The 21,780-nt window shown below is 35.2% G+C and overlaps 1 protein-coding gene across 12 annotated transcripts in view; it reads left to right on the top strand.

The window, feature by feature from the left end:
• LOC138693963 (DNA-directed RNA polymerase I subunit RPA1-like) overlaps positions 1-21,780 on the top strand; it is a 158,228-nt gene that overhangs the window by 63,628 nt on the left and 72,820 nt on the right. For 10 of the 12 annotated variants that reach the window (XM_069817700.1, XM_069817696.1, XM_069817698.1 and 7 more), the window contains exons 12-13: positions 8,593-8,862; positions 16,680-16,808. In XM_069817700.1, the coding sequence (XP_069673801.1) occupies positions 8,593-8,862; positions 16,680-16,686 (277 nt within the window). In that variant the 3' untranslated portion in view covers positions 16,687-16,808. Of the gene's footprint in view, positions 1-8,592; positions 8,863-16,679; positions 16,809-21,780 lie in introns of those variants that run through there. The other 2 variants (XM_069817702.1, XM_069817703.1) reach the window with 2 other exon arrangements.

The raw sequence follows: 21,780 nt of genomic DNA, 5'->3' as shown, positions 1-21,780 counted from the left end.
TAAATTAAATTTTAATAAAAATTGTAACATTCTATTATATATTAACCGTTCAAATATTTTAAAAATTGTGCTTAACAATGATATAGGTCTATAGTTTCTTACATCAGTAGAATCACCTTTCTTATGAATTGGTTTAACAAGAGCAGTTTTTAATAAGGATGGAAAAACTCCATTATTAATGCAATGGTTAAATACGAAGGCTAGAGGAGATGCAATAATGTCACTGATCACTCTTAATAGTTTCAAGGAACTATCGTCAATACCAGTGCTATTAGTATTTTTTAACGATTGAATTGTTTTAACAATCTCATTAGCATCAGTATCATAGAAAACAAAACTATTATTAATTCCTAAAGATTTGGTGCATAACGTAGATTTGCTTGGACCAAAATATTCATTCAGAGCATCCTCCACATTGGTTGAAAAATACAATCCAATGCATTGGCAACATCAGTTTTATTTGATACCCTTTCATTATTATGTACAATAGTAATACATTCTACAGGCTTCTTTCTGTTTAATTCACTATTTATCAGTTTCCACATTTGTTTTGGTTTGTTAGAAGAATTACAAATAAGTTGATCAAAGTATTTACTTTTTTCACTAAAGATTAATTTCTTGTAAGCCTTCTTTTTGTTTCTATATAATTGACGTAAATCAAAATCTTGATGGAAATTTTTTGTTAACAAAAATATATTCCTAAGTTCATCATTCAATTTTAAAACCTCAGGAGTAATCCAATGGTTATACTTTTTGGTACTTGTTTTTTGTATTAGTTTTAGTCAATATAGGTAAATTTATATCAATAGCACCAGTAATCATATTCATTAATTTAGTAAACAAGTTGTCTGCATTAATATTCAATTCATACATCGTACCAAAATCTAAAGCGTCAACAGTAGACCTTAGACCAGTTAAACCATCATTTGTTATTTTCCTAAAACTTTTCACTTCCGATTCGACAGGAATCATTTGACTAGCTAGATTGATATTATAAATTAAAGCCAGATGGTCACCAAGATTAGGTTGAACAACTTGTGTAGTGCAAGAGCTATCAAAAGCGTTAGTAATTATATAATCAATCTTAGACGATGACATATGACCGTTCTTATTTACAAAAATTCGAGTAGGTTCTGAAGATGTACATCTTAATTCAAAACATTGCAATAAATCATCTAATAATTGTTTATATATCTTATTGTCTAAGGAACTATAAATTAGGCACCTAAAGGAGATAAATGCTGTCCCTGGCAGGGATAAATTATTGTCATTTCAGCAACAGACACCAAATTCTCCAGAAGGGACAATCCCTGGCATCCTCCCTATCAATTTGCACCATGGTCTTCTGTGCCATCAGGAAACAGAGATGGATATGTACCATATAGACATCTGTAACATTCATAGACTCAAAATATTGAAAAGCACAACTTTATTGCGAAGTCAAGAGAATTAGATGCATACATTATTACAAATAATAATGATTAGAAAAAGTTAAAACTTCATTAATTGCCTAATACACTTTTGGAATAATCATGGAAATTAATTGTTTTGATATTCTAGAGATGGTTCATAAATAAGGTTCGCATTCATAGATGTTTGAATGTACTGTATTATGAATGCCTTTGTATTCATTGGAAAAACTAACAGGTGACGAATCATCTCGAACATTACGCATAATGATTGCAGTATCATCAGATGAATGATTCCCATTACTTCACATATTATATTCTGCGTTGCATTACTCATGACTGTACGCAGTCAGACTTACATACTGAATACAAAGTATAAAATTCCACTCAAATGAGATTTTTACAACCATTATAAGACTTTACTACATAGTCACTATTGTCATGTCTGTGAATGGTCTATCACCTTTCAGTAGTTTCAGGTTGATCGAAGGTGCAGCAGATGTAGTGCTTTTATTTCCACACAGATGAGGGAGCTGCATAAGTCCCAGGGGGATGGAGAGGCTTTCATAACAGACTGTTGGACATGAGTGATGTGCAACTGAATCAATAGATGGCACCAAATGGTGAATCACGATACCTACAGTAACATGATCTTTAGGTCAATATATATAGGATGCAGCAGGGAGGTAGTACCACAGTCTAGTACCTATACAGTCACGAAGCTCGATACGTAGGGAATATCCATCCATAGATAGTTGCTAACCACAAGGATCGCTACTATTGCCACATCACAGACAATGTGAAATAGTACCTGCACAGTCTATTGTTCCTAGTAACCCCAACAACTCAAGTTTCGTGACTGTATATACCCTTGACAACACGCTAATCCCTTATTCATCTGTCGTAAAAAATCTTGGCTTCTTTTTTGATAATAATCTAAGTTGGAATTTTCAAGTTAAAGAAACGGTAAAAAAAATCTGTTCCTTCATTCACTGTTTGAGTCGCTTGAGAAACTTTTTGCCCCAGCAACTAAAACTTACCCTTGTACAAACCCTGGCATATGACTCGGTTAAGAGGGATGTATTATATGATATTCTTATTGAATTTGGTATTCCCAAGAAACTAGTTCGATTAATTAAAATGTGTCTCAGTGAAACATACAGCAGAGTCTGTATAGGTTAGTTTCTATCTGATGCTTTTCCAAGTCACTGCGGGCTAAAGCAGGGAGATGCACTATCACCTTTACTTTTTAACTTCGCTTTAGAATATGCCATTAGGAAAGTTCAGGATAACAGACAGGGTTTGGAATTGAACGGGTTACATCAGCTGCTTGTCTATGCGGATGACTTGAATATGTTAGGAGAAAATACATAAACGATTAGGGAAAACACGGAAATTTTACTTGAAGCAAATAAAGTGATCAGTTTGGAAGTAAATCCCGAAAAGACAAAGTATATGATTATGTCTCGTGACCAGAATATTGTACGAAATGGAAATATAAAAATTGGAGATTTATCCTTCGAAGAGGTGGAAAAATTCAAATATCTTGGAGCAACAATAACAAATATAAATGACCCTCGGGAGGAAATTAAATGCAGAATAAATATGGGAAATGCATGTTATTATTCGGTTGAGAAGCTTTTATCATCCAGTCTACTGTCCAAAAATCTGAAAGTTAGAATTTATAAAACAGTTATATTACCTGTTGTTCTGTATGGTTGTGAAACTTGGACTCTCACTCTGAGAGAGGAACATAGGTTAAGGGTGTTTGAGAATAAGGTGCTTAGGAAAATATTTGGGGCTAAGCGGGATGAAGTTACAAGAGAATGGAGAATGTTACACAACACAGAACTGCACGCATTGTATTCTTCACCTGACATTATTAGGAACATTAAATCCAGATGTTTGAGATGGGCAGGGCATGTAAGCACATATGGGCGAGTAAGCACATATGGGCGAATCCAGAAATGCATATAGAGTGTTAGTTGGGAGGCCGGAGGGAAAAAGACCTTTAGGGAGGCCGAGACGTAGATGGGAAGATAATATTAAAATGGATTTGAGGGAGGTGGGATATGATGATACAGACTGGATTAATCTTGCTCAGGATAGGGACCGATGGCGGGCTTATGTGAGGGCGGCAATGAACCTTCGGGTTCCTTAAAATACATCCGTAAGTAAGTAAGTACAAACCCTAGTAACGCCGCACTTCGATTATTGTGACGTTTTGTTAAGTGACCTAAGTTCTGAACTGTCAGTCAAGTTACAGCGAGTTCAAAATATGTGCGTCAGATACGTGTGCAACATCTGACGATATGATCACAAATCACCGGCCTTCGCAAGTCTTTCGTGGCTCCGACTTAAAGAACGCAGAACTTTACACTCTTTGTCTTTACTCTTTCGAATTCTTCACACCTCAACATCAAATTACCTTTCGTCTCGTTTCTCTTATCTATACTCTAACCATGACGTGAATACCAGGTCACTTATCTGTGGCACGCTAAGTATACCTCTTCACAGAACATGTTGTTATTCATCATCTTTTACAGTATCCGCCTCGCAACAATGGAATTCCTTGTCACAAAGTATTAGGGGCTGCAAGACAATAAACACCTTTAAAAACAGCTTAAAAGATAACCTTATTAGCATTTCACTCCAATCATACTGATTTAAACTATCACTGACTACATTGTTACATCCACACCTGTGGAGTAACGGTCAGCGCATCTGGCTACGAAACCAGGTGGCCCGGGTTCGAATCCCGGTTGGGGCAAGTTACCTGGTTGAGGTTTTTTCCGGGGTTTTCCCTCAACCCAATATGAGCAAATGCTGGGTAACTTTCAGTGTTGGACCCCGGACTCATTTCACCGGCATTATCACCTTCATATCATTCAGACGCTAAATAACCTAGATGTTGATACAGCGTCGTAAAATAACCCAATAAAATAAAAAAAGAAATACATTGTTACTTCTTTCTTTAGACATCATCCTGATAGTGCTGTATTTTCAAAATTGTCTCATAATAATCTGTTTTTATTATCTAACATTATTTGAAATATAATAACATTCTATGTATTTTAGCTTAATTCTGCTACACAGTTTATTTCAGTGTTTAATTAATAGTTCATAGTATTTTGTTGTTTAATTCGTAAATAACTCTTGTATACATGCAACTCTCATCTAAATCAAATTGTTGAATTCTTTGTAAGTTCATGCATATGTAATATATACTTTTTGCTGGTTGAGTGGACGGCCTTAACTCTGCCAGCTAAAATAAATCATTATTATTATTATTATTATTATTATTATTATTATTATTATTATTATTATTATTATTATTATTATAATATGCTAGACTGTGGTAGTACCATTATTTGCATACAGATAACATCTAGCAAAGGAAACTACTGAAGTCACAAAGGGACAGAAGTTTCTGAGTCCATCAGAGTGGGTGTTGTAGCTAAATTGATGGCTCCAAACAGTGAATTGTGATACTCACAGCAGTGTACTTCTGACGACTTCCATAATGACTGGCACAATATGCCTCAGGTTGTGGTGGAGGCCTTCGTGCCCTCCTCAGAAAAGGGGGAAAAGATGCTAGGAAGGAAAAGGGAACAAGGATGACCAAAGAGAATATATTAGAAAGCTTTGGATTATTATCAATATATACATTATGTATATAAGTTGAAAAGAGAAGCAGACTTATGCCTATATCGAAGAAGGAGATGTGGGCAACGATTACAGTTCGGGTGGAGTTTCTTTATTCCCATTTCGACTGCCATCCTACCAATTCTTCATTTTACCATGACCTTTCCAGCAACACATAAAGGGACTTCATATTGTCATTGCATTAGAATCCCTCTTATCCAGCACCAGACTAGTTCCGGATACAAGATTTTGCTGGATAATTGAATAAATACCAATATGTACGTATTTCATGTTGAATCTGCAGCCATGTGAAGCTTATTTCTCTGTCACTTGCTCATAACTGAATAATCATAGAAACTGTATGGATTTTCCTTATTAAAACAAAACACAACACAACACAAATAATACACTAATTTTAGGTTTGAATATTCACTGAAAATGAAAGTTCTTGCGAACTTCCTAATGTGGCAACACTGATGGCCTGAACATAATTAATAAACATAAAAGCTGTGTGGATTTTCTTTATAACACATCACACAACACAAATAATATACTAATTTCAGATTCGAATATTTACTGAAAACAAAAGTTCGTGTGAACTATCTAATGTGGCAACACTGACAGCCCAAACATAATTAAATAAACATAAAAACTGTATAGATTTTCTTTATTAAAACACATCACACAACACATATAATAAGCAAATTTTAGGTTCGAATATTCATTGAAAACGAATGTTTGTGCGAACTTCCTAATGTGGCAAAACTGACAGTCCAGACTGTAGTAATGTGGCAGATTTGAACTTTTCTTTTGCCCTGCCAAAAGTGCCATTGTTTTGGTATTGCCAGATATTTGGGTGCCGGTTACGAGGTATTTTACAGTATCTGTCATATAGATGCCTAGTAATGTGTATAGCTTTGTTCCATTTTTATAACTTCTTCCATTGGGCTTGTATTTTAAAATTTGTTTTGAAATTGTGCTAACATATACGTATTCTGTGATTGACCAATATAATTGATATGTTAATTACATACAAATAGCCACCGGCATGGCTCAGTCGGTTAAGGCGCTTGCCTGCCGGTCTGAAGTTGCGTTCGGGCGCGGGTTCGATCCCTGCTTGGGCCGATTACCTGGTTGGGTTTTTTCCGAGGTTTTCCCCAACCGTAATGTAAATGCCAGGTAATCTATGGCGAATCCTTGTCCTCATCTCGCTATCACCAATCTCATCGATGCTAAATAACCTAGTAGTTGATACAGCGTCGTTAAATAACCAACTAAAAATAAAAAATACATACAAATTGTGTAATGCAACGTTAGTGTGTCTAAAATGTCTTCATATGTTGCCTGATACAAGATACTTTAACATAGTACAGAATAAGACAGCAGAAAAATCATCATATACAGCAATTGCGTTCATCCAGGGTAGGCTATGTGTGCTGCACCTAACCTGCCTTTTTTAATATTAACAATAAATTGTATTTAAAGATATTACTAGCTTCAAAAGCTAATAAATATCCATTTTTTATTTACATAAATTACTTTTTCTTTCATATCTAGTCTAACTTTGCGCTGTCTTGCAGGCAATGCAACGAGCTGTACTGTACGGTCAGCTATCGGAACCATGATCATGTGCCGCAACGAGTTTTCTCTTGTCTTCTATCTTGCCTCGTTGGCTTGCTTGCTCTCTGTATGCAACCATTTGGTTTGTTATGTCGGTCCAGTAGGCGCTAAGCAGATGTACTTTGGAGGTGATTTCTAATTCCAAGAGTATTGGTACGCAAAAACAGAAGTGAATAGTGTTTCATTATTGATGCAAAAGTGTAAATTGAAGGGTGAGTGTCATATAATGACTTAAAATAAGTACACAATAGAAGAAAGCCTGAAAAGGTCATTTGATTGCCGTTCTTTCAATGAAAAAGCGAAATTGTAACTGTGGGAAAGCCTGTGTCAGAACTCGTGGGTGTGAAATTAAAACATAAAAAAATAGGTGGCATATTTTCAATATTTTAATATAAATCAATATGCAAAAATTATTCGTAGTAAATATCCTCAAGAACTGAAATTTAAGTGACTACACACAGCAGTCTGAACTGTACGAGTTGACATCATAACCAACACATTAGTATCAGTCGAAAGATCATTTCTGTCTTTAAACAAATGAAATCACTTGAACGATCGACTCAAGAGTAAGAAAGATTGAACAACCCAGCCTTGATGTCAGTAGAGAAGAAGAAGAAGCTACAAGCACTTAAAATTCTGCAACATTTTACAATGAAATTATCAATGAGTTTACGAAGCAAAAGGAAAGAATGGAGTTTTCCTTCAAGTAAACAAGATGCAATTCTTTAAAATTTTGTGTTATTTCTTTATTAGTTTTGTGCTCATTGTCGAAATCTGCTAGAATAATTTAATGAACATAATACGTAATATGCTCTAGAGTATGCCATTAGGAAAGTCCAGGATAACACAGAGGGTTACATCAGCTGCTTGTCTATGCGGATGACGTGAATATGTTAGGAGAAAATTCACAAACGATTAGGGAAAGCACGGGAATTTTACTTGAAGCAAGTAAAGAGATAGGTTTGGAAGTAAATCCCGAAAAGACTAAGTATATGATTATGTCTCGTGACAAGAATATTGTACGAAATGGAAATATAAAAATTGGAAATTTATCTTTTGAAGAGGTGGAGAAGTTCAAATATCTTGGAGCAACAGTAACAAATATAAATGATACTTGGGAGGAAATTAAACACAGAATAAATATGGGAAATGCGTGTTATTATTCGGTTGAGAAGCTTTTATCATCCAGTCTGCTGTCAAAAAATCTGAAAGTTAGAATTTATAAAACAGTTATATTACCGGTTGTTCTGTATGGCTGTGAAACTTGGACTTTCACTTTGAGAGAAAAATATAGGTTAAGGGTGTTTGAGAATAAGGTGCTTAGGAAAATATTTGGGGCTAAGAGGGATGAAGTTACAGGAGAATGGAGAATGTTACACAACACAAAACTGCACGCATTGTATTCATCACCTGACATTATTAGGAACATTAAATCCAGATGTTTCAGCTGGGCAGGGCATGTAGCACATATGGGCGAATCCAGAAATGCATATAGAGTGTTAGTTGGGAGGCTGGAGGGAAAAAGACCTTTAGGGAGGCCGAGACGTAGATGGGAAGATAATATTAAAATGGATTTGAGGGAGGTGGGATGTGGTGATACAGACTGGATTAATCTTGCTCAGGATAGGGACCAATGGCGGGCTTATGTGAGGGTGGCAATGAACCTCCGGGTTCCTTAAAAGCCAGTAAGTAAGTAATACATAATATGCTTCTAAAGCTGGATTATAAAATATTGCCGGGTAGTAGTGACATTGAGTTATCTCTCTAAAAGAAAAGCCTACCCTAAGGATACCGCACACCACCACTGATAGACAGCATATAACTATTGTGTGTTAATGAAATTACGATTTGAAATTAAATACAGGTTAAGAAAAAACTTTAAAATGTGCTAACATTAATCAATCTGTTCTGGCTATAGGGCGTGCATTCCATGGGGGCTTTTGAAGAGATTTCCCTGCAATAACTTGCAACTTATGATTCAGACTGGTGCCAAGGGTCCAGCTGTGAATGCTATGCAGATCTGCTGCCTGCTGGGTCAGATTGAACTGGAAGGCACATGGTGTCAGGCAAGGCACTCCCAGCTTTCCTCGCTACAACACATCGCCAAGAGCCGGAGGCTTTGTGGATGGAAGGTTCATGACTGGTATCAAGCCACAGAAATTTTTTTTCCATTGTATGGCTGGAAGAGGTACGGATAAAAAAATTGGTATTATAAATGTGACGCATTTTTTATTATTCATTTTACGCCTTTTTCAACAGTTCAGGTATGACTGGTATGATCAATTTTGTCACTTTTAAATTTGACTTCATTTTGTACTTTAATTCTTTAGGTTTTTAGATTAAGAATGTGTTTATTTTATGTAAAACTGATATATGGTTTTCGAGAAATAAGCATTTTAGTGCAACACTGCAGATTTAAAGAGGCCCAGGTAGGTTCAAACGTCATTCCTTACATATTACTACAGGCCATGCACTAACTTAAATCCAGCAATTAAAAAAAAAAAAGAATCACGTATATGTCATGGCTACAACAGGAATTAGAGCAGTTTGAAAGAATCGTTACAGAATTTAGAAATCTTCTCACTATTCGTGAGCTGCCACAAGGGACAAAGAGTACTTAACCATAGAAATGTTTACAAGTTCAGTGAACCATTAATTTTGTTTTGATAATGAAACTCCACTGGCTTTCTATTGTTATAGAATACATTGTTAACAGAACTGATTTATTTCACTGTATTTAACCTAGTTTTTATGGATGTTCTGTATTGTGAAGTTTTCAAAATATACAAGTGAAACTTCTAAGGGTCATTCCTAAGTGTCAAGTCATTATCATCGTTTTACTGAACTATTATTCAAAATACATATACTTAAATGAAATCATTTAATATGAAACCAAATAAATAGATGAACCTCAGTTCTCTGGATTGCACACAAAAGGCATTTTCTGTAATCCAAGAAGTAAGACATTTGACTTCGTTTAAATAGATACATATAATTCATTTTGTACAAATGTACATTAATAGTTATACAGGGAGATCCAACATAAAGTGGAGTCTGCTGTCAACCATCCGGTTCTGTCACTGCTCATCCCTTGACATATAATTATAGAATATTCTATTAAATTAATAAATAAATGAAATAATGGGTAATGATTTAATTGTTGTTGCTGTTTAGTCAACTGTCCAAAGACAGGTTGGAAATCCTCATAGGTGACACCAATAAGGTAACTTAGCCGGTAGATAATGGACTAGGGTGGCCAGTTCCTTTCCCCTGTCATTTCTGTGACACACATCAAATGAGATGTAGGCCTGCTGCCTGACAGTAGATGTACATATCAGCCAGAACCTTATTCAGAGGTAGAGATTATGTTAATGAACAATAAAGGAGTATAGGAAATGAATAAATCATAAATACGTGAATGAAGCATGACTAGAGTCCCATGAAAGTTGTTTTATTTTTAGGAAAATTCGTCTTAAAATTTCAAGATTTCAGTATCATTGCCAATTTGTCGGTGTTATTTTAAATTTATATAACCCTTTGCAAGTTTTGTAATACTAGCTTAAGATATTAAACATGATAAGATGGTATAATACAGTATTTTCAGTATCAATTTTCAGTTTTTACAGTTTTTAATACACACCTGCATTCATTTGTTGATAAAATGGCAGAAATGTGCCATCAAAAAAAGGAAAACTGAAATTATGAAAATATTGTAATACATACTTAAAAATTCTTTGTTAAGATTTTGTGAACGAAACATGTATTGCTGGAATCTACTAAAAACTTGAATTATGTTTTCTTTTCAGGTTATTATTCAAATTCGCTTTATTTCGCGTTTCAGAAGTGAGTTTTTTTGCGGGGGGGGGGGGGAGGAGTTCTGGAAGGAAGTAAATGGTACAAAGAATTGGAAAAATGAAAGCAATTCACGTTATCATGTCTCACGAATTTCATGTGTCTGTAAGCATGACATTAAGCCTACTTACCATAAGATAACCTGGTTTCTTGATATAACACCTTAAAGATTTTTTTGGATTAAATTCCAAACACACTCAAACGTCATCAGGCCTTTCTGCCGAACTGACTGTTCATTGCTGGCGAAATTCCCTGTCTTATCTTTTCACAATATTTGTGACCTTGTGAACATGTCTGGGAACTCCACCTCTCGTTGGATCTCACAGTCTGTAATCTTTTCTAATATTATTTTTGTGTTTAAGAAAATCAGCAGTTAAAAGTGACATGAAAACTGAAATTGCCTAGACTTTGCTTTAGTTCACTCTTGTATAACAAGATGTGTGTTATGACAATTGATATAACAATAGGTAAGTGTCTCTTTATAAAGGATAGCAGCTACCTGGGACTGAGAGACTGTTTGAAGATTAACAAAATTCGCAACAAAAAATATAAATAATTCTACATATAGCGAAGCGTAGGGCTCTGGGAACATACTGGGCGGTCATTTCATTCATCTTTTTATTTTATGCAAGAAACATAATTTTAAAAAATCATTAAAGGTGATGTAGAGTTAACTAGGTACAGTAGAACCCCTTTTTAACGAATCTCTGGGGGATTACTCCCCCCCCCCCCCAAACAGGGGTTTTCCTTAAAAGGGGGTTTACGTAAAATGGAATGGAGATGCTAAAGTAACTAGTACTAACATGTGTATTATATACCAAACATTATAATCATTTAATTGGGCTTGCAATTATCATTTACAATGAATTTAATTATAAGATTTTATAACTCTTCAAGTGGTGAGGCACAAATGTTATTCCGTTTGGTTTGGCCCTAATGACACAAACTCGACAATGAAAATTTCTTCTTTTTCTTTATTATCCCCCATAATGAATTAGTTGGCAAACTATGCTCTTTTCAATATGTGATATTGTTATTTGAGGATTAACCTCAACATCCTTTAGTATTTTAATTTTCTGTCTGACAGTTAATTTCTTTCATTTAGTCGCCATTATGACAATGCACAAACAGCATAAACTAACAAAACACTTGAAAACAGGATCCACACAACTCGCAAGAACGAAACAAGCGAAGCAACCTCTCTGTAAAAGCAATGCAAAGCAAGACCATTAAGAACTATAAAGAATAATGGTGCTGCATTACTGTCGATTGAGATGCTGTATCGAATATGCTGGTACTATTGATTATTGAAAGTTGATTTGATATTTGGACTTCATTATCACTAAATCCACTTGAAAAGTATTCCTTAAAACTAAGATTTTCCTTAAACCAGGTTTCCTTAAAAGCGGAAATTAATTAATTACAATATGGAAGATGCCATTAAGTCAAGATCCAACTATTGGAAACTAACTAACATTATTCTTATGGTAATTTGGCTGGGACTTGACAGATTATTCCTTAAAAACGGGAATGTTAAAATGGAGTTTTACTGTATTTTGTGTCTTAGAGATAGACAAATAAGATCATATTTATTTCATACAGTGTTCACATCTGAATTAAGTAATCATTAAAATAATAAAAGGAAAATTCTAAACAATAGTTGTCTGAACACAGTCAGGTACAATACAGTTAAATCTTCAGTTTCTATACATGTTTCGACGCACTTGTCACTTCATCTTCAGTAGCAATTTGTCACGAAGTTGTGCTGAGACCGGAGTTGTCTGCCATGATTGTCAGTGATTTTCTCTAATAAGAAAAAAATCCATCGGTATTTGTATCTTGTGTGTTGTGATTCTAAACAACATATTTTACAATTCTTATTATGCTTCAAACAAATTGCATATTGATTTATGTAAGAATTTTTCACTGATTTAAAATAAAGCACTGCAAAATGAAATAATATATACCATGATTACAAAATAAATAGATACTATCAACAAGTTATAAAATCATTACAATTGAAGATTTAGAAATTCTTTTTGTAGATTTTTATTCATCAACATTGAAAGTTTGTATTCATATTGATTATTGATTAAGTCACATCACACACAGTTCCACTAGGATGGCTGCCATTGCCACAGAAAAAGCATTCATTTTGCGTGCTTGAATTACACAAAACGAATTCTGTTAATGGCATGCAGTGGCATTATAAAATACATTTGAGAAAATTACTACCAACAAGTCAGGATAGGAGAAGAAATGTCAGAAGGAAGGGAAATTGGTAGAGGAGTATGTCAAGGATGCCCTTTATCACCTACATGTTCAACATCTACTTGGAGGATTTAGTAAAACTGTTTCCATAACATGAAGAGTTATAATAGGAGGAAGAAGAATAAAGTGCATAAGATTTGCTGATGATATGGCGTTGTTAGCAGAAGAGGAGATGATACTAAGGGATATGCTACTGGAGCTAAATGACAGCTTGAGCAGTATGGGATGAAGACGAAGACCATGGTCATGGGAAGAAAAATAAAGGAGGTAAACTTGCGAATTTTAAATGAGACAGTAGAGCAAGTGGACAGCTTCAAATACTTGGGGTGTACTATAAGTAGTAACATGAGCAGCTGCCAGGAAGTCAAAAGGAGGATAGCAATTACCAAGGAAGCTTTTAATATAAAAAGGAGCATCTTCTGCAGACCCCTGGAAAAAGAACTAGAGAGGAAGAGACTAGTGAGGTGCTTTGTGTGGAGTGTGCCATTGTATGGGGCAGAAACATGGACATTATGACGAAGTGAAGAGAAATGAATAGAAGCATTTGAAATGTGGATATGGAGAAGAATGGAATGTGTGAAGTGGACAGACAGAATAAGAAATGGAACTGCGTTGGAAGAATGGGTGAAGAACGAATGATGAGGAAACTGATAAGGAAGAGGAAAAGGAATTGGTTGGGTCACTGACTGAGAAGAAACTGCCTACTGAAGGATGTACTGGAAGGAATAGTGAACGGGAGAAGAGTTCGGGTCAGAAGAAGATATCAGATGATAGACGACATTAAGATATATGGATCATATGAAGAGAAAAAAAGAGAAAGACTGGAGAAAGCTGGATTTGCAGTGAAAGACCTCTTGGGCAGGACACTGAATCATGATGATAGGCAGTTGATCTGTGATTGTACAAGAAACTTAAAACAATTGAAAGTTTGTGTAAGGATAAAAATTCTGGGAAAACATATGTGTCCGATGAAAAATTTGATTGTGTTCATGTTGCTTTCCAACACTGTCCAAAGAAATCGACAAGAAGTGCTGCAAATTCCACAACCACCTGTAGGACTAATTTTATACAAACTAAAGTCATCGTAAGTTCTAACTGACAATGACAACATTAAACGTGGTGACCTGTGTGGAAATGCTTATATGTTGTGAGGAAGATGATTTTAGTGATAAGTTAACATTCCACGTCAGTAAACAAACAGAGCATTCGAATATGGGGGACTGAAAATTCTAAAAGAATAATGGAGTATGTGCGGGATTCCTCATGTTAATGTGTTATGTTATGTCCTGCAAAATGGTTATCCCCCCCACTTTTTTCCCATGAAAAACTGTTACAAGATCTCCTTATCTCGATATGGCCATTAATTGGTTGATGCCTCAAATGTATGAAGACTGTGAAAACTTAATTTTGCAACAGAATGGGTCACCACTCCATTGACACTGGGAAGTTAGAGATCATCTGGAAAGAACTCTTCTACAGCACTTAATTGGTTTTGCAACAGTTGAAATAAATCACTCACAGTTTGGCTACCATGAAGCCCTGACCTAACAATCCGACTTTTTTGTATGGGCGTAGAAGCTCACATTGTGGAAACGACTTTTGATGATAGTGGTGGTGGTGGCAGTGGCAGTAACAGTGGCATCTGAAATACCGAGTTTGATTCCTCCTCTTCTACTGATTACTGACCTAGATGATATGAACAATGACATCCGAGCATCAATTGAAAGTGTTGACGAAGTTATGTTAAGCTGTTGAGTGAAACTTTACGAATATATTTACAAAACCATTTAAGGTGACTTTCGATATCTTAAACACTTGAGGCCATGTAACTTGTTAAATTTATTTCTTATGTAATCATCTTGTATAATTTATGTATGAAAAAACATCCAGTGGAAATCTTCACAATTACCTTGAGAAATCTGAGCAGACTGCAATCTGTTTAAAAGCTACAAACATTTATTCAGGATAGAATTGTGAAAATAGTGATATTTGTTTTCATGTATGTATTTAACCACAATATACTGATACTTGTTTTCATGTATGCATTTAACCACAATATTTCACAGTATTCATGAGAATACTGATACTTGTTTTCATGCATGTTTTTAACCACAATATTTCACAGTATTCATGAGAATACTGATACTTGTTTTCATGGATGTATTTAATCACAATATTTCACAGTATTCATGAGAATATTGATATTTGTTTTTATGCATGTATTTAACCACAATATTTCACAGTATTCATGAGAATACTGATACTTGTTTTCATGCATGTATTTAACCACAATATTTCACAGTATTCATGATAATACTGATACTTGTTTTCATGGATGTATTTAATCACAATATTTCACAGTATTCATGATAATACTGATACTTGTTTTCATGGATGTATTTAACCACAATATTTCACAGTATTCATGAGAATACTGATACTTGTTTTCATGCATGTATTTAACCACAATATTTCACAGTATTCATGAGAATACTGATACTTGTTTTCATGCATGTATTTAACCACAATATTTCACAGTATTCATGAGAATACTGATACTTGTTTTCATGCATGTATTTAACCACAATATTTCACAGTATTCATGAGAATACTGATACTTGTTTTCATGCATGTATTTAACCACAATATTTCACAGTATTCATGAGAATACTGATACTTGTTTTCATGGATGTATTTAATCACAATATTTCACAGTATTCATGAGAATACTGATACTTGTTTTCATGCATGTATTTAACCACAATATTTCACAACTTGTTTTCATGCATGTATTTAACCACAATATTTCACTGTATTCATGAGAATACTGATACTTGTTTTCATGCATGTATTTAACCACAATATTTCACAGTATTCATGAGAATACTGATACTTGTTTTCATGCATGTATTTAACCACAATATTTCACAGTATTCATGAGAATACTGATACTTGTTTTCATGCATGTATTTAACCACAATATTTCACAGTATTCATGAGAATACTGATACTTGTTTTCATGCATGTATTTAACCACAATATTTCACAGTATTCATGAGAATACTGATACTTGTTTTCATGGATGTATTTAATCACAATATTTCACAGTATTCATGAGAATACTGATATTTGTTTTTATGCATGTATTTAACCACAATATTTCACAGTATTCATGAGAATACTGATACTTGTTTTCATGCATGTATTTAACCACAATATTTCACAGTATTCATGATAATACTGATACTTGTTTTCATGGATGTATTTAATCACAATATTTCACAGTATTCATGATAATACTGATACTTGTTTTCATGGATGTATTTAACCACAATATTTCACAGTATTCATGAGAATACTGATACTTGTTTTCATGCATGTATTTAACCACAATATTTCACAGTATTCATGAGAATACTGATACTTGTTTTCATGCATGTATTTAACCACAATATTTCACAGTATTCATGAGAATACTGATACTTGTTTTCATGCATGTATTTAACCACAATATTTCACAGTATTCATGATAATACTGATACTTGTTTTCATGGATGTATTTAATCACAATATTTCACAGTATTCATGATAATACTGATACTTGTTTTCATGGATGTATTTAACCACAATATTTCACAGTATTCATGAGAATACTGATACTTGTTTTCATGCATGTATTTAACCACAATATTTCACAGTATTCATGAGAATACTGATACTTGTTTTCATGTATGTGTTTAACCACAATATTTCACAGTATTCATGAGAATACTGATACTTGTTTTCATGTATGTATTTAACCACAATATTTCACAGTATTCATGAGAATACTGATACTTGTTTTCATGTATGTATTTAAACACAATCATTTCTTATTTTCAGGCTTTAATTGATACAGCTTTGAAAACCAGTAGGAGTGGATATCTCCAAAGATGCTTAGTTAAACATTTGGAAGGTTTAGTAGTTCATTACGACATGACAGTTAGAGACAGTGATGGCACTGTAGTGCAGGTATGGTAATGAGAAGCACTCACCATTCATTCCTTCAAAAGTAAAATATTACTGGCAATGATGATTACAATATGGGTCCAAATCTATTACGATGTTTTTGCATAGAAACAGCTGTGTGAAAACCATTCTTATAATATTGTAATCGCAGCCTAGCATTTTTCAGTGATAAAAGAAGTCTACCTTATAGGACGTGCAGACTATACTAACTGACCATATACTCTGCGCATGTTATCCTTAAAGGGTTTATTTACAACAAACCTAAAGCAGTCAACCATAAATTCCTCAGTCATGCAACCATTTTGTGCTTGAAATAGAACACCAGGGTGTTTAGGAAGGTTGAAGACTATTGCTTAAATGGACCATGCTCTGACACCAATAGCCAATAGCAAATTGGAAAAAACGAAGTGCACAGTACTGATCCGATACATATTTACAGCTTGGATCAGTATTGGCTGTGAAGCGTTTTAAAAAGTGCTGTGTTTCTAAGAACATGGATAGCAGTAAGGATGACATTTTGTGGCAGGTTTGGTTATTTACTGTGTCCCCTGAGTAGCACAGTTCGTATAGTGCTGGCCTTCTGTGCCTGAGGTTGTGGGTTCGATCCTGGCCAGGTTGCTTAAGTGCGACAGGCTCATGTCCCTAGATTTAGTGGCATGTAAAAGAACTCCTGTGGGACAAAATTCCGGCACACCGGTGATGCTGATATAACCTCGGCAGTTGCAAGTGTCGTTAAATAAATCATAATTTATAATTTTTATTTTACTTAACGGTATTTAAGGAACCCAGAGGTTCATTGTTGCCCTGTCCTGAGCAAGATTAATCCAGTCTCTATAATCATATCCCACCTCTCTCAAATCCATTTTAATATTATCCTCCCATCTATGTCTCGGCCTTCCCAATGGTCTTTTTCTCTCCGGCCTCCCAACTAACACTCTATATACATTTCTGGATTCGCTCATACGTGCTACATGCCCTACCCATCCCAGATGTCTGGATTTAATGTTCCTAATTATGTCAGGTGAAAAATACAATGTGTGTAGTTCTGTGTTGTGAAACTTTTTCCATTCTCCTGTAACTTCATCCTTCTTTGTCCCAAATGTTTTCCTAAGCACTTTATTCTCATGCACCCTTAATCTCTGTTCCTCTCTCAAACTGAGAGTCCAAGTTTCACAACCATACAGAATAATCGGTAATATAATTGTTTTATAAATTCTGTCAGTTTTTTTGAGAGCAGACTGGGTGACAGAAGCTTCTCAACCGAATAATAACAGGTATTTTCCATATTTATTCTGCATTTAATTTCCTCCCAAGTGTCATTTATATTTGTTACTCTTGCTCCAAGATATTTGAATTTTTCCACCTCTTCATAGGATAAATTTTCAATTTTTATATTTCCATTTCGTACAATATTCTGGTCACGAGCAGTGGCGTAGCCAGACTAATTATTTTGGGTAGGTCAGATATGCAGGGTTTAGAAACTACCAGACCCATCCCCTGACAATGCCGCTGCCGTCAACTCTCTTGAAACTCCTTCTCGGAAGTCTTATTTAATAACATGCAAAATTATGATACACAACCATGCAAGGCATACCTATACAAAGGCTTCATAAGGTGAACTGGAGCTGTCGAGATTTCCTAGCAACGAATCTGTCGATCGCTTATGATGGGTCCTTCAACAAATCCCAACTTTTCTCCCTCTCAAATGATAGAATTGCTAGATTACAAAGCCTTGTGCTTGACATGATTGTCGAATTTTTCTTCGTTTCAGAGCTTTGAAAAGTTTTATATCATTGCCTTAATGAAGGACGAACATTTACTAATATCCATTTTTGGAGACTGAGGTGCTTCCAGTAATGAATTTGCAAGAGCAAAAATATCGTTTAAACATACCAAATAAAATAAGGCGTCAAATTTTTCTAGCTGATGCAACAATTCAGTAGCCTCCACGGCTTCCTTCTTTTTATCGCTGCCAGACAATTTTTTAGGCCCAACCCAACACAGTTAAATTGGATCTTGAAGAAATGAACGCATTTTTGACTTCTTACTTTAATGCTATCGACTGTAACTATTGCTCTGGATCCATGGTTTAGTTTTAATTTTGAGTATTTTCCATAAAAACGCAAAAATACGCATATTTTTTGGGTGGCCCTGGGCCCACCTGTTGGCTTCACCACTGGTCACAAGAGATAATCATATACTTTGTTTTTTCATGATTTACTTCCAAACATATTTTACCATCTGAAAAAGAATCCAGTTCCAGTTACAAAATTAATTTTTTCATTTTATAACATTTACAAAGTGTAAATCTTATTACATAGAGATATTTTTATTTTTCTATATAGAACATCTGAAAACTTGAGGTCGTATTATGTTCGAGGTCATATTAGATTTTTGCCAGTATGGTACTTATTGGAAGAGTGTGGTCTCTAAAGTTAAGATTTAAATATGCATGTATTGTCATGTTAAGTATATTGAATATATATATATATATACACTGGTCAAAAAAAGTTAAGCATAATTAGGCATATAACGGTTTTTATTAATTAAAATAAAATAGATAAATTATAATTGGATTTCTTGGTTCCACAGAATAAACTTAAAAGTAGAAATACACTATTTGTTAACAATGGACTCAATATGAAATGAAAAAGCTGCATTGTTTGGAAACAACAGAAAAGATAAGGGAAGTTGAAATTCGTACATCATCAATGAAAAGGAGATGGTGCTTTCAGTGCCCTGTTTAATAACGTGTTGGTCCTCCACGAACCCTGAGGCACTCTTGTATGCGACGGGGCATACTCAGTACCAACGCATCTAAGCTCTCCTGAGGCAAATTGACCCATTCTTCCAAGGCATCATTCCTGAGTTCTTGAATCGTTAATGGGTGATGTGGACGATTGGAAATGGCTCTCCTGAGAAAGCTCCATGCATGCTCTATGCAGTTCATATCCAGTGAGCATGCTGGCCAATCCATTCTTCGGATCCCATGCTCTACCAGATACCGCTGCACACTATGAGCACGATGAGGCCGAGCATTATCGTCCTGTAGAGTGAACCCTTCTCCTAAAGTCTCTGCAAAACCACTTACTATGGGTTGGAGGATGTTGTTCTCATACACGGCAGCAGTCATGTTTCCCTCTATTGAAACCAGTGGTGTGCGGCGGCCAAACATGACACCTGCCCAAAACAAGATTGAACCACCAAACTGTTGGTGACGTTCCACGGTCATTGAGGGATGATTTCGTTCCCCTGTTCGTCTCCATACGCGAATAGAGTTATTGTCAGGGTGTAGGCCCATTCTCACTTCGTCTGAGAATAAATTTCTGGTCCATTGGTCTCGTGTCCAATTCTCATGTGCTCTAGCCCATCATGCACGACCACCCCTGTGATGTGGACGGAGTGCTGGAGTCTTGAGTGGTCTTCGAGCATACAACCCTATGTCATGAGGTCTATTGCGCACAGTTTGGCTACTTACAACAACACCAGTGGCTTCGAACAGGTCATGGCGCAGAGTTGTAGCTGAGGCTATAGGGTTCCTACGTGCAGATAACCTTACATACCGGTCCTGACCTGGTGTTGTTTTGCGTGGACGGCCCTCGCGAGGTCGATCTGCTATTGACTAGGTTTCCTGGAACTTTCTCCACAGTCTGGAGACAATACTCTGATTCACATGAAGGATGTTAGCAACATCAACTTGTCTCATGTTTTGTTCCATCAAAGTGATGATTTTAATGCGGTCTGCCATTGTAAGGGTGTTCCGAGCCATTGTACTGCACTATGAAGCAAAACGACACTGATTGAACTTTGCTCGAATTACAGGCTTTGTTTACTAGCCGTGATTTGGACGTTACCTAGTGATGCAGAATAAAACAAATGAAAGAATTTGAATTAGTAAACATAATACGTGCCACATAAAACCAAAAGAAACATAAATATCAGGTATTATAGGGTAAACTGGAAATATGCTTAACTTTTTTTGACCAGTGTATATATATATATATATATATATATATATATATATATATATATATAGATGGTGGATGAAAGAAACGCACTGTCCGATATTACCGATGTCTGATACTACCCGACTCTCCCCTATATATACACAGGGTGGAAGTGAAATAACCTTGCAGATTGAAAGGGACGATGGGATATGCTGAATGAATAGGAAACCTATATTACGCTCCCTTCTCTAGCTACAAAGTTGCGATGTGGATTGCATCGTTCAGTGGTTTTTTAATTAAATTTACACGAAAACCGCCCACATTATTGAAATAGGACAGAGGGATAAATGATTCTTTATTAGATTTTCTATCGATATGAACAAGAATCACAATCCAATTCGCAATAGTTACCAAATAAGAGGGTGTTAAACATTAGGAAAAAACATTTTTTTCTGAGAAAACTGTGAACTCTCCACCAATCTGGTATTACAGTTTTTGTTACATGCAACATGAGCTATTCACTCTAAAAATCTGCAGGGTTATTTCACTTCCACCATATATGTATATATATATATATATATATATATATATATATATATATATATATTTGGGTGGGGGGGGTTCTCTCGATGAAATAACTTACAACTTGTTTTTGAATAAAGTGTGTATTTAATGTCGGTTCCTCTGAAATGTTTTTTTTTTCACAATATTTTTCAAAGAAATTCCTAAATGCATTTTTTGAAATCAAGTCCTTGCACATGTCTTTCCAGAGCTCATATACTCGGAGTTAGCTTTGATCCTAGATCATATATACCCATATAGGTCGGTCTTATAGGCTTTGAGGTTAACAACTTTCATCAGGTTTACTACGCTGCCATCTAGTTGTTACATAAGGAGTCACGTCATAATTCCCATTTGAATTGCATTAGTGACTGTACTGCCATCTCGTGTTCGTTTATGGCAGACGGGTGGCGATCCTGGCGTTGTTCTCTTCAGAGTGCTGCCAATTTTAACATAGCAATGAGTTA

Source organism: Periplaneta americana, unplaced genomic scaffold (assembly GCF_040183065.1).
Source record: "Periplaneta americana isolate PAMFEO1 unplaced genomic scaffold, P.americana_PAMFEO1_priV1 scaffold_28, whole genome shotgun sequence".
Taxonomy (NCBI): Eukaryota; Metazoa; Arthropoda; class Insecta; order Blattodea; family Blattidae; genus Periplaneta; species Periplaneta americana.
The sequence above is the reverse complement of the archived record's forward strand: the minus strand, read 5'-3'. Positions and strand labels throughout refer to the sequence as shown.